Source organism: Budorcas taxicolor, chromosome 11 (genome assembly GCF_023091745.1).
Source record: "Budorcas taxicolor isolate Tak-1 chromosome 11, Takin1.1, whole genome shotgun sequence".
Classification (NCBI taxonomy): domain Eukaryota; kingdom Metazoa; phylum Chordata; class Mammalia; order Artiodactyla; family Bovidae; genus Budorcas; species Budorcas taxicolor.
Window position 1 is genome coordinate 132,626,460 of NC_068920.1, and position 14,619 is coordinate 132,641,078.

The window sequence follows — 14,619 nt, forward strand, 5'->3', positions numbered from 1 at the left end:
CATCTTTATCCATTCCTCTGTTGAGGGACATTTAAGTTGCTTCCATGTCTTGGCTATTGTAAACAGTGCTGCAATGAACATTGGGGTGCATGGATCCTTTCAGATGGTATTTTTCTCTGGATGTATGCCCAGAAGTGGGATTGCAGGGTCATATGGTAGCTTTATTTTTAGTTTAAGGAACCTCCACACTGTTCTCCACAGTGGCTGTACCAATTTACATTCCCACCAATAGTGTAGGACGGTTATGTGAAGATGTTTTTCAGTATGAAACAATCACCTTACAAGCTACTCAGTTATTATGAGAACAATAAATACTGCCTAGTATCCAGTTCTAGGAAGATCATAGCAGTATATTATGAAAAGCTGTTTCTGCCAACTTCCTAGTACTTTGCTCTCTGAAACAAGTCACAGGATTATAGAATATCCAGGAGCAAGCAGGCTGATCAAACAAAACCAAACCTTTTAAAATTCTGCTCAAAATTAACCAATGATTCTCTGAGACAAGTGACTGGACAGTTTTTCTCCCCAGAACTCCCCTCCCCTTTGGCACCTACCAAGGAAAAACAAAGACAACAATGTGAAAATAATTAAAAGGATTTAAAAACCATTTACTCTTTACTTTTATTACAATAAATATTTATCCATAATAGAGTTAAAACAATTTTAAATTAAAACCTACTGCATTACTTTTGGGTTTCACAGCAGCAGAAATAAAACATAAATTCAGTTGAGAGCGCAAAGCTTCCAGAATCCAGTGGCAAGAAACAGTCAGATCTTGATTACCTGGGCAAGCAATGGGGACCAGGTGTACCGATGACACAAAACGAATGGTGAAATGCACACCTGTACCCTGTTTCCACATCAAATAACGTAAGACCTCACAACATTCCAGCTAAGGAATTTAAACAAGTTGTGACATCCCATTTCCCACAAGAGCTAGAGTTTTCCCCCATCAATCCCAAGAGCACAACTGCTCCAGGCACTGCCTTCTGGCCAGGAATGGGCCCCACCATCATTCAAACCCTGGAAGCCTCAACTCCGGTGGAAACAACCATCTTTTCACAAGTTTTCTGACTCACACAATCCCTGGTGAAAGGGAAGCAGAAAGTGACATATGTCAAGGCCTTCCTTGGGGACTAAGATGAAAGGCAAGTAGGAAAGACTGGAGATGCAGATAAGGAACAGGCTTCTCAGAGTTACAGGGTACATGCAGATTAAGTCAACATGAAGAAACAGTCTGGTGAGGGCTTATCATCTTGCTGATAATCAAGAGTAGACTGCGCGTACATACGAATACATCATACATATATATGCACAAAGAATATATGTGTACATATTAAATATGTAGCCATACACACACCACACATAACCAGATAAAATAAATGCTATGTTATTTGCTATGAACATGGGCAAGTCCTAGGTAGACCAATTACAAACATGTTCAATTAAACTACTTGAAAGGGAAAATAACTTTGTGTTCTTTCAACTTCTCTCACATATTCCACTTGTAGCAGAGACAAGTGGTATTGTTTCTAGGCACCTGAGGGGATGGAAATCATCCTTCTGTTTCAGAACACTACAGAAAGCAAACTGCAATAGGACCAGGCTATACAAATCAATAATTGATTTGGCCATGATTCCCGCCACCTATTCTTAGTCACAGGACATGAAACCTTACTCAGAAAAGTATCGATTTCTTTTCCTACCATTGGCTACAAATTTAATCTATTCTGTTAGATGGGAGGGGAAAGGGAGGATGCAGGTCAAAGGAGTTTACACCTCAGCAACTGCTCACTGCCTTCCACTTTACCCAGAGGAACTACTACTTGAAAAAAAAACTCTGAAATTTAGAGTTTAATATTGAATTCTGCTTTCTTGGCACATTCCAGAAAAAGCAAGAGATTACCTGTAGCTGGGTCTTTGTCTCCTGAATAGCTGCTCTAATGGGATAAGTTATTTAAACAAAATAACCTACCCAAAAATGTTCATATTGTGGGCAGTCTTAACTAGTACTTACTAAACTAAGTCTGATACAGAATGATACCAGTAATTCAAACAGATTCATAATGCAGCATTCATGGACCTCATAAAATTAAGACAGGCCCCTCCTATAATCTGATTAGTAACATTAAGTACTGAACATGCCTCTAGTCAAGAACTTACTCCATGTATGTTTCGATAAAAACCAAAATCAATTCCAATTCTGTTATCCATAGAAACTACTTAAGAGAAGACTTTAGCCTAAGAGTCACAAGGCATCCACAGCATTTAGCCACTCCGTGGGTCTCCAAAAGTGTCTCTGGTTACAACGTAGCATTAGGTACTCCATGATAATGATCCAATTCATATGCTTTCAAAATAACACTACTCTGACTGAATCTGGTTTTCTAAGAATCATTCTGTGAAGAGTAAGACAGTGTTGAATGGCCTGTAGAAGACCAGACAATACTACTGTGTCCAAACGGACTCTCCCTAAGAGAAGCCCTTGGGAAAATATTCTAAAATCAGTCCATGTGCCATTTTCCAATTCTGGGAATCTGGCCTTTCTCTCCAAATGCCATATAACCCACTCACTCAGGCCACCTGAAAAAGGCTGCAAATGCCAAAACTTCTTATGCTACCCGAAATATTAGTTCATTTAAAATATGTCTGAAAAAAGAGCAAGTCTCTGCTTAAAAACAATTGGCTAGATTACTGTCTCTAGCATATTTATTAAAAAGGAAAGCATTACTAGCATGCAGCTTTAAAAGGTTGTTTATTGTGCACCACAGAAACAATGGAAATGAATTAGCCAGTAAGTCCAATTCCCATGGCTCCACACAAAGGAAAAAGTAAACACACTGCCACTTTCTCTGGAAAAGCTAGACAACCATGATTTACCATAGATCCTAAAGCAACTGTCTGCCAATATGTCAGGTATCTGTACCACTGTCAAACATGAAAAGTAAAATACACAAATCACATGGGTTACATAATAAAGGAAAATCTGAAAATTGCTCAAGCTTCCCTAAAATGTACAGGACATCATACTTTCAAGTTTCACAGTGATTAATTTAACACCATTTTACTGTTAAAACTGTCACTTAAAATGTACATGTCAAAGTGCTTCAAATGCAGCATACTAAAAAAATCTCCCTGGAAGTTTTTAGTATTGGCAGCTCACTGAAGGCTATTCACCCACAAGGTGTTCAAGAATGGACATGCGGCCTTACAAGCACACCTCATGGGACAAAGAAAATCCCAATCTGATTTCACAAATTTCCTATAGCGTGCTCCAGCAAGTCCAGAACTGAAGTCAAGATAAAGGCCACTCTAAACACAGGAATCAGCACAATCAAAGATTTCTGTATCTCTTTTTGGCTTATTCGGGGACCCACAGTCAAAAGATCTAGTCCTTCAGATTTCCTTTGTTCTCTCTGGCACATTCCCACTCCTTGCCTAGGCAAGAGATCTAAGGCCATCAAGGAAATCTGAATGTGGCAGGGTACAGGGGGCGACAAAGCAAGTGGAGTCTGTCCCAGGTGATGGCTGGTTAAAGGGAAACCCAAGGGAAGAACGAAGAGGAGAGTTACAAACAGGTTTCCTGTTAAAATATTAAGGGGAGTAGTAGTCTTTGATTCGAACACTTTCAGATTACTTTTTCATTCTCCATAGATTACAGAATCAAAGCCTGCTTTGGAAAGCAAAGTGAAAAGTGAAAGTGAAAAACGCTCAGTCGTGTCTGACTTTGTAACCCCATGGACTATGTCCACGGAATTCTTCAGGCCAGAATATTGGAGTGGGTAGCCTTTCCCTTCTCCAGGGGATCTTCCCAACCCAGGGATTGAACCGGGGTCTCCTGCATTGTAGCCAGATTCTTTACCAATTGAGCTATCAGGAAAAACAAGATGTGTTCCAAATGCTTTTGGACTGACTACAACATAAATTAATTCTTTGAAAACTGAACACTTAGGAAACTTTTAAATTCACATTTGAACTTGAGATTAATGGAGGAAGGATGATTTAAATTGTGACAGTTTTGAACTGTGCACTGCAGTAGCATCACTGGGCACTGAAGTGATCTCTTCTTCCCCTTCAAGTGGACACCATCTATGCTTGCTTTCTCCTTTGCATGTTCCCCCAATGCCCAGGCTCCAGGTCATGATCAGTATTCTTTCAGGAACTATTTAGAATTGGGGCAACCCTAGACATGCACTCCTCTTCCCAAGAGCTCTATATTAAAATAGATAACATGTTGGTAACCGTACTGTAACATTCTAGGCCATAATCAGCATCAAATCTTCTTTTTAAAATTTAACCATGATATTATTAAAATGCCAGAGAAGACTATTTTACTTCTCGATTTGGAAGTTATTCACTCTATTACCCTTAAGACTAAAACCCATGAATTACATCTGTTACACATTAAGGGAGGAATGTTAAACTGTGGCAATTATAAACTGTATGTAGATTACACTAAGACCATGAATGTTATTAAAGGATCATAAAAGGCAGCATGAATATATTCAGATATTTTTTAGATTTTTCTATCCTATGCCCCCCCTCAAACACTGGGGAATTTTCTGACAAGCATGAAAGGACATTTTTCATACCATAACCTGAAAAGAAACTTCCTACAGGTCTAGGTAACTTTGGTCAGAAGAAACACGAAGCAAACCTCTAGCCTGGCTAAGGCACTCTGTTCTGAAATGGACAGAAAACATGCATGTATGACCAATTATGCCACTTGCTCCCCCAAAAGCAGCTCAGCATATGCTAGGAGAAAGGCCGGGGTGTGAACGCACCCCAAAATATCATGCATAAGCCTGAAATACCTTTTATACTTTGGAAATGTTATGATCATTGGTGATGATGTCAGTTCACAGAGCTCTTCGTAACAAAGTCCTGCTTCAGTTGCTATACCATACATGACAAAGAGGGGCTTTCATGATACACTTCAAGACGGCAGACTAAACCAAAAAAAGGAGTCAACAGAACACTAAAGAGTCGCAAGTCCACAGTATTCTGAAACAGTTATTCACTTTTCATCTTTTATCTTCCTGACGTCCATCTTTCCTTCATCCCATGATGCGAATGAAACTGACTACAGCATAATTCTTAACCATTACGGGGAAATATGTTATCAAGTATAGGCACAAAACAATTTTCAAATAAACCTGATGCAAAAAAAGAGCAGGAAAACACTTTGAGGTAAAAGAGACCCAAAATTACAGGACATGACCCTATGTCAGAAATAAAAGGTATTTTTTTTTACTATACTGTACAAAGTGACGAAAGCCTGTGGTCCAAATTTGCCATTTTATAAATATTTTTAAGCTCTTACATAATACAGATGAATCTCATTTTTGTATACAAACTCAACAAAACAATAAAATGATTAGCTTAAAATCTTAAAGCAAAGCTTTGTTCCCAGTCCAAATTAACACTTTATCCAGTTCGATTTTACAGATGACACAGAACAAGGTATACAAAAAATAAGTTACTTTTACTTAATTAGTTCATTCTCTGACCTCCATGATGGCAATTTAAGTAAACATGGAATCACTATCCATATTCTCCTGTGTTAATTTCCCAACTATTTTCAGTGTTCATTTTTGTCTCAGAGAAAGTCACGGAATATACCTCAACCTTTACAATTTTTTAAAAATTGAGTACAGTTAGCTCCATGATGCTTCATTTCTAATAACTTGATGACAATGATTACAGTTCACAAATTTAAAAAACTGAAATAATAATTACATGGTTATTTTTACAAAGTGGCAGATTAAAATCCAACAAAAGAATACACTATAATTAAATTTAATAATGGGCACATTTATAGATAAATAATGATTATGGTTTTAATTACATTATCAACACAGTGGTGCCTATTTTATCCAAGTGCAATCCGTCCAAAAAAAAGGGTTTAAGATACACTCTTCATTCAAGCACAAACTTCATTCAGTGTAAAATAAAAGAAAATCAGCCGGTAAATTTCACCACCACCTAATTAAATTAAGGAGACAAAATCAGAAAGAAATAGAATATCCACATTCATGAAAAGCTGTGATCATAAAACAATCATATGGAAGTCAAAAGAGATTTTTATGTTTGTCAGTAAACCTCAAAAATTATTCCAAGTCATATTAAAGGATGTAAATACTTAGTAAGGCATATATATCAAAATTTTTCTTCAGATGGAGAAGTGAACAAGTTGGGGAAGAGAGAAGTTCTCTCTATGTCTTTATCTTGTATGAAATAAAAAAAACAGCACTATTTCCTCCACAGAAAGAGATAAAGGGAGAGAGGAAAGACAAATTAAATCAGAAATCTAGTTTCGCAGCAACAGTCACAGTAGTAATTTCATAGTGAGGTTCATGAGATTCCTAATTCCTAAGAAACTTTTTTTCTTATAAGGAAGTTTATCTATGTTCCTCACAAGTAATTATTCTAAAAATGGGACTATCACATGCATTCATATGATCATAGTTCATAGGCACCAAATCTCAGCAACTTGTAGCCAAGGGGAAAAAATGCCATGTTTAAACACTGAACCATGCCAATGAGTGAGCCATAATTACAATCCATTCTCAATATTAAGTCTCAATAAAATATTTTTCTTTAAAAGAAAATTAAACCACTTATCAAGATCTGTTCCATAACAAAGAGAGCTAGAATACTAGAGAATTTAAATATATATATATATATATATATATAACACACACACACACACACATACACACATAAGCTCTCTTCGCACATGAGGACAAAAGGCATTTCCATGGGAAAGTGAAACCAGTATTTGGCAACTGTATATTGTTCTCTTAATCATTTGGCATTCTTGCTGAAAGTGACTTGCTCTTATTTTTTCCCTATATTAGATATGGGGTACTGATAGCTTCCACAGCTAAAGACTTACTACTAAGTACCAAATATGAAAACATATTGGGTCCTCTGAATGTTATCAGTGTTTCTAAACAAATATGAGGGTTTGAAAAAAAAAATCCAAGCATCTTTAACTCTGTATAAACCAAAACATTACGGACTCCTAAACTACAAGGAACATTTTGCTGGACTATCACGTTTAACCAAAACAACACATGGTTTTATAAAAAAGTAAGCTGGGAGTTAATAGGTCCAATATTCCACAAGTTCAGATATGTATCATTCCTGCTGTCCAAGTACGACACACACACTGAGTTCCCATGTCTGTTAAGCAGATCAGTTTAGTTCAACGGTGATGGATGAATATTTACAAGCATCTTATTTACAGTACTTCTTTCTGTAGATTACAGGCCAATATTCTTTTCTTCCACTCCTAGTCAATCTGAGTTTGGTTTTCTCAATGAGAAGGGGTAAATGTGAAAATGGCTGCTCAGCTGCTTTACCTATGGAAAACCAGAACATGAGGCAATGACAAATACATACATAATTTCTTTAAAATGCATACAGAATTCACCCTCTGGAAACAATTTACTGGCATGGCAAAAATCATTAGAAATGGAGATGTCTCCCTGGACTAAGACAGCAGTAGAACTAGCTGGCTAAGTGAGTACTAGAACTATCCTGGGAGAGTACGACTTACACCTGGGTTTGCCCAACTTCAAAATCTAGTCTTTCCAGAGCCTCCCAGAACACAGAGCCTTACATTCAAATCTACAGAAAAATTATAGGGTAAGTTGATTTATACTATCTAGCAGATCAAATATTTACATATATGATTAGAGTACATGTTCACCTTCTTACAATGCTTCTAGGTAATCATTCCTAACTTCATGTAACAGTATAAAGCTAGATGTGTAAATTTTTGATGGTTTAAGCCATGTTAGTTAGGGTATCCCTACTAGAGGGTAGGCAAGAGCAAGGTAATGTGCCAGCTAGCAAGTATTGTTTACTTAATACTTCTTAGTTTCATTCTCATTCTTAATATTTTCATTTCAATAGAAGTAATCAGTTTTTGTGCGGTTCAGCAAGTTTTACCTTCTGGTCAAAAGCTGTAGAAGTGTTAAGAGAGTAGAAAGACAGTAAAAAAAAAGATGTTCCTGGAATTTTTTTCAGTTAGCTTGTGCTTATATTTAGTTTCCAGATTTTTAACAACAAAAATGTACTGCCTTTGTAATTTAAAGATAAACATGTTTTGGTTTGGTTTGGCGTATGTACATGGAGTGTGTTTTTTCTAAAGATATACTTCTGAAGGATCATAGATAAAACAATTATGAAAGACACTGGCAACTGTATTCTACTTCATGCACAGGACTGATGAGTAACAGAATAAAAGCCTAAAAATGCTGATATATAGCAGGTTAACACTAAACCTGCATGAACAAAAACCTAAATGACTATGTCTTTGGGTCACAATACATAGACTTATCATGGTTTTTTTTCATCTACTTTGTTTCAACAAATATAGGCTACTTTGGGGAGAAACACTAAGGGAAGAAACATACACAAGTATAAAAAATTATTATCAAACATGACAGGTGTCCCATTTAAAACATATATAGAAGTAAAGGCATTTTGTTTCTCAAACTGATTCACAGCAAGGTTCTTTTCAAAACAAACATATCAAATAGAAGTATTTTTAAAGCCATAAAAATATGAATACCCTCCACATGACCTGACTGCTATGAAATTATCCTCAAAAAACAAAGCAAATGAAGGAAAAAACATTATTACAGATTGTTCACTCCAACTTTATTTATAATAGTGAAAATCTGCAAAGAATCTAAATGATTAAAATAACTGGGTCATGGTTAAGTAAACTGACATTAAGTAATTTCCTTGATGGGATACTGTACAGCAATTAAAAATCATAAATACAACACCATGCTAAGATATATAAAATAATTACAAAAGAATGCTAAAGTGTAAGGAAAGAGGAAATAAACTGCATAGTTCTGACTTTCATTTTATTATATGGATCTTGGTCCATTTGTCCTGAAAGCAGTTTCTTATTTTAGAAGAGAATAATACAGTTTGCAGAAGACTTCTTAAATCTACTTTCTTCTATATTTCCCCTCATGAAAATGCACCTGAAGCTAAAGAAGCAAGTTTAGAAAGCGATAATCAACAAATGGGATTACTTTGTCCAATATAATTAAAAGCGCCAAAAAATAAATAAATAAAAGCGCAAAAGAGCTTATAATTCTATTACTGAGGAAGTGATTTACATTTTTTCTCATTTAAAAATAAGAACTAATCCCTCACAATAATTACCCAGCTTTTAAATTATTTGTAGTTTAAAATACTACAACAATATCTGGAATCATACACTTGGATATTATCCAAAATTTAAAGAATATCCCCAAATTCTTCCAGTTACTCTAATAAGCAACCTTCTTCTGAAATTTTCTCTCACCTGCATTCCACTGTTTCAGAATCAAATGACCCAATTCTGCCCTAGTTTACTCACCACTCGTACCCCATAGTGGACGTGGGCCAAAGTGAAAGCAGCCGTCAGCGCAAACAGGAGAATGCTCTCCACGTAAGGGGTTACTCCTACATTCACCACCATGACAATCGCAAAAAGAGGAAGCAGCAACCAATTCAGAGTTGGGCACCGGGTACTGCTCATTTGACAAACAATCAGCTGACACTGGAAGTTATTTAAAAGAAAGAGAGAATAATAATTTAATTAAAGCTTTAGTCACTCCAACACTTAAAAAGCATTCAAATAGTTGAGCCAAGATATGTATTAAAATACTACATTATTATCAAGTTCCATAATTCTCAAATGCTCAGGAGTTCGACTGGACTGCTACCCCAGCCTCCAAACCTGCAGACCCTCAGACTGGAAGATAATTCAGTAAGGATGCTATAGAAGGCATTCTCCTACTTGATAACAGTTTGGATAAAATAAATTGCTCCCAATTTTAAGATTCTATGATATATATGAAAATAATTTTTTCAGAACAGCCTCCCCAGCACCACACAACTCAATTTCTTCAAGGTGATGAGGAGATGCTACCTCCAATTCAGTCATACTATCATAGAAAACACCTCAAAACCTCTTTGGCTCTCTTTACTTCAACACCTTACTCAAATATAGTTTTATTCCTTCAGAGATACTTTTTGTACAATATGTTAATGTTTTTAGATCTTTAGATGAAATCAGTATGACCTGAGATAGTAAACACATGGTATATACATAGAAACATAAACTTGGGGGCTAAGTTAAAAAATAAAAACTTACTAAGGACCTAGCCTGAGCTAGAGGACAGGCTTCCTGGCAGTCAGGACTAGCAGGGTCTTTTCTCACCCCTCCTGATCATTCCTCCCTGTCTGCACTCTTGCTGGGCTATAGCAGAGAAAAGGATTTTTTTTTTAACATAAGCATTATTTATTACAAAGTTTTTATTCTATTTTCTTAATTTAAAACCCAGTTGATTAAAAAATATGTGGGGTATACGTGTGTTTTTTTCTCTGTCAAAACCCCTTCCAAGCTCCCTAAATTAATCATTAGATCTGCTGCCATTTCAACCACACTATTAATAATATTTAGAGTCTGAAAAGAATTATTCCATGAATTCTTCAGCAGGCAACCAAATCAAAAAATTTAAATGATGCCATGGTTCCAAAATACTACCGTAGTTTCCAAATCCTATTGGTTTTAAACAAAAATAAAATAAAGTAACTTTTTGCATGTTCTGTCTTTGCAGTTATTAATTATCCTTCCAAATTTCTGACTATATTTAAAATCTGCTTATTCTAATACTATATAAGATTTCTCAAACTATCAAATTGTTTAATATTTCTTATATGTGTTACGATTTTTAAAAGAAAAATCTTACTGTGCTGTTGGCAAAGGCTGTTCCAACCATTAAGTAGAACACTCTAGGGTGTAACTCTAAAATATCTGAAGGTGATAGGAGGATCCATGCTGTAGACAAAATGAATAGCAAACATGGAGAAAAGAAGGGAACCACAGCTTCATAGACTGAATTGTGTTTCAACGTGTTATTTTTATAGCTTCTGGAAAAAAAAATCAAGTAATACAAGAACATTATTACATATAAAACTCAACACTATACTTGTATCTTTATAGTTTTCAAAGTACTTACACACTTACTCTCTTATATTTATTCACAGTAGCCTCACGGGATAGGTAGAACCAACATTATTAATCCCATTTTAGAGGCAGGTTAAGTGAGGATATAAGAAGTTAGTTAGTTAAGTGAGGATGTAAGAAGTTAGTTGCTCAGTCATTTCTGACTCTTGCAACCCCATGGACTATATACCCTTTCAGGCTCCTCTGTCCACGGAATTCTCCAGACAAGAATACTGGAGTGGGTTGCCATTTCCTTCTCCAGAGGATCTTCCCAACCCAGGGACTGAACCAGGGTCTCCTGCATTGTGGGCGGAGTCTTTACCATCTGAGCCACCAGGTTAGTCCCATTTTAGAGGCAGGTTAATCCATTTTAGGGCTTCCCTCATAGCTCAGTTGGGAAAGAACCCACCGGCAATGCAGGAGATCCCAGTTCGATTTCTGGGTCGGGCAGATCCACTGGAGAAGTGATAGGCTACCCATTCCAGTATTCTTGGGCTTCCCTTGTGGCTCAGCTGGTTAAGAATCTGCCTGCAATGCAGGAGACCTGGGTTTGATCCCTGGGTTAGGAAGATTCCCTGGAGAAGAGAAAGGCTATCCACTCCAGTATTCTGGTCTGGAGAATTCTGTGGACTGTATAGTCCATGGGGTTGCAAAGACGCAGACATGACTGAGCGACTTTCACTCAGTCCCATTTTAGAGACAGATTAAGTGAGGATGTGAGAATTTAAATTTACATAATTTGGTACCAAGTGGCAGGGCCAGGACTAGAATGGAAGTCTTCTGATTCCCTAGTTTCATTTACCCACCTAGAAAAGTTTTATTATCTGGGCTGGATCCTATGAGACTACATTCTAATAGGAAAAACTAAAATGAACACAAAACCATACGAGAAGAGTACCTCAGAGGGCTGCTGTGACACACACCTCAACAGTGAAAGGCTCTGAACCAAGATGGGCCCCTGCATATCTTAGTGGCTCTGGGCACACAGGTGGTAGCACACTCATACATGTCTGCTCATCTGAACTGAGCCCTCAATCCTCACCCCAGTTCTGCCACTAATTACATAACCTTGGGCAAGACACTGCCCAATCAGGACCTCAACTTTAGAAGAATTATCTCAAATTTTCTCTAAGGCTTTTAGAGCATTACATTTTATGACTTCTATGAATGACGGCCAGTGGTCATAAAGAGGGAAGATTCAGAGAGACAGGATTGTGCAAGACGAATCTGAGCACTGAAAAATGAAGTGGAAAGTACAAGAAAATGTTCCAAGCAGAGGAAACAGGGAGTGGAGGAAAAAGTGGGAGCAAAAGTACTGAGGAACAAAAGAACAAAATACATTCAGGTCACAGAAGGAAACTGAGTGTGCTGAGCCCAAGTGGAAATGTGCATAAATCAGAAAGATGGAACTCCACCAGGGCAAGTCCCCTCCCAACCCCTCCTCGAATCCTCAGGCACGCCCCACTCTTCAGGAAGTCTGATATGGTGCTCTTTAAGAAGAGTCAGCATAGCTCCAGAGTTTGGTCTTCAACTATACAAGTTCAGAAATTTCATTTTATGATCATGCTAACTAAACTTACCTATAATCAATTTATTAAAACTTATAATCAGTTCATAAAAAGAATGTAAACCTATGAATATACCAATAGGAACATACTCTCTCCCAATTCATTCACACAGAAAAATGACAAATTAGACTGATGAGCCCAAAACTGTTACCAAAAAACTAGTTCTGAGCTAGGGTTGAATTGACTACACAAGCCACTACAGGCAGATGATCCTAATCTCATTCTAGGTTCAAAATACAGCTTCAAAACCTTTTCAAAATGCCCAGATTTCAAAAGAAAGATCCTAAAGTTCACCTAAATAACAATTTCTAAAGATTTTCATATTTCTTGTCCAATTAAAAAATAAAATACTTACCTGAAAAAATTTAACAAACTCATTGGAAGAGTCACACACAGTGCACAACCTGAAGGAAAGAACATTTAAATTATTATGAATTAATATTCAAGAGAGATTTTTATAATAACTGAATACATACAAAATATGTAATATTTTTAGATGCAACAATTTTCAAGTTCAGATTTACTTCTATAATGAAATTAAATACATTTTTGAACAATATTTACAACTGGAAGAGTGGCAGTACAGTTTGGTGATTCACAGCAGAGACTCATGGAGCCAAAGTAGGTTGAATCTCAGCTGTGCCACCAACTGGCTATGGGACTTCAGCCAAATTAATTTTTCAGTGCCTCAGTTTCCTCTTTTATAAAATATACATAATAGTAGCAACAATTCCATAGGGTTTTGAGAATTAAATGAGTTATTACATGCAAAGACTCCTGGAATAGTACCTGATTTATAGTAAATTGTACCGTGTATGTTTTTTATTGGAAGAGGGAACCACTAATATTAACAGATCCTGCTGCTTCCTTTACACTTCTTTTTACCTCCCTAGTGTTCTCAATTTCTCCCCCTACTCTATACACTAACTCTTCCTCCTCAAAGCTAAAAAGAAAGACAGCTTTCCAAAGAAACGTTACCATTGTTCCTGCTGTTCTCACTATCTACTATCTTACTCTGCTATCTCCTACAACCCAACAAACTTGTCTTCAACTCCTCAGCTGCTGCTGCTGCTGCTAAGTCGCTTCAGTTGTGTCCGACTCTGTGCAACCCCATAGACAGCAGCCCACCAGGCTCCCCCGTCCCTGGGATTTTCCAGGCAAGAACACTGGAGTGGGTTGCCATTTCCTTCTCCAATGCATGAAAGTGAAAAGTGAAAGTGAAGTCGCTCAGTTGTGCCCAACTCTTAGCGACCCCATGGACTGCAGCCTACCAGGCTCCTCCGTCCATGGGATTTTCCAGGCAAGAGTACTGAAGTGGGGTGCCATTGTCTTCTCCGCAACTCCTCAGCACTCAGTGTAATTCCGCCTCCCTTTTGCAGAAACTGCACTCTTGAAATTTATCAAGCTCCCTACTCAGTTCAGTTCAGTCGCTCAGTCATGTCCAACTCTTTGAGACCCCATGGACTGCAGCACGCCAGGTTTCCCTGTCCATCACCAATTCCTGGAGCTTGCTCAAACTCATGTCCATTGAGTCAGTGATGCCATCCAACCATCTCATCCTCTGTTGCCCCCCTTCTCCTCCTGCCCTCAATCTTTCCCACCATCAGGGACTTTTCCAATGAGTCAGTTCTTCGCACCAGGTGGCCAAAGTGTTGGAGCGTCTTCAGCTTTAGCATCAGTCTCCAATGAATATTCAGGACTGATTTCCTTTAGGATTGACGGGTTTGATCTCCTTATAGTCCGAGAGACTCTCAGTATCCTTTCTTTATTCCTGACTTCTAAGTAAGGTGACTCTGCTGACTACCCACTAACTGCAATTCGTTCCTCCCTTGGTCTTGGTGATCCCATTTGCCCAATGTTCCTGTCAGCCATCCAAGCATTCAATGATGTCCTTTAATGGTAATCTACCTCCTGCATATTCCTAACTGATCGACTGAAGGTGCATCTACTCTCCCTCAGAGAATCTTCTCTTACAGCTTTAACCATAAGCTCCCTGCAGTTGACCCCAAAAATCTTAATACTTTT

General features: G+C 37.5%; 1 protein-coding gene across 1 annotated transcript in view; it reads right to left on the reverse strand.

The window, feature by feature from the left end:
- Positions 1–7,301: 7,301 nt before the first annotated feature.
- The window catches only part of SELENOI (selenoprotein I), a 37,627-nt gene continuing 30,309 nt past the window's right edge, over positions 7,302–14,619 (reverse strand). Inside the window, exons 7-10 of the mRNA XM_052649146.1 lie at positions 12,950–12,998; positions 10,770–10,950; positions 9,392–9,574; positions 7,302–7,367 (exon numbers count right to left, since the gene is read on the reverse strand). Of these exons, the coding sequence (XP_052505106.1) occupies positions 7,302–7,367; positions 9,392–9,574; positions 10,770–10,950; positions 12,950–12,998 (479 nt within the window). The remainder of the gene's footprint in view (positions 7,368–9,391; positions 9,575–10,769; positions 10,951–12,949; positions 12,999–14,619) is intronic.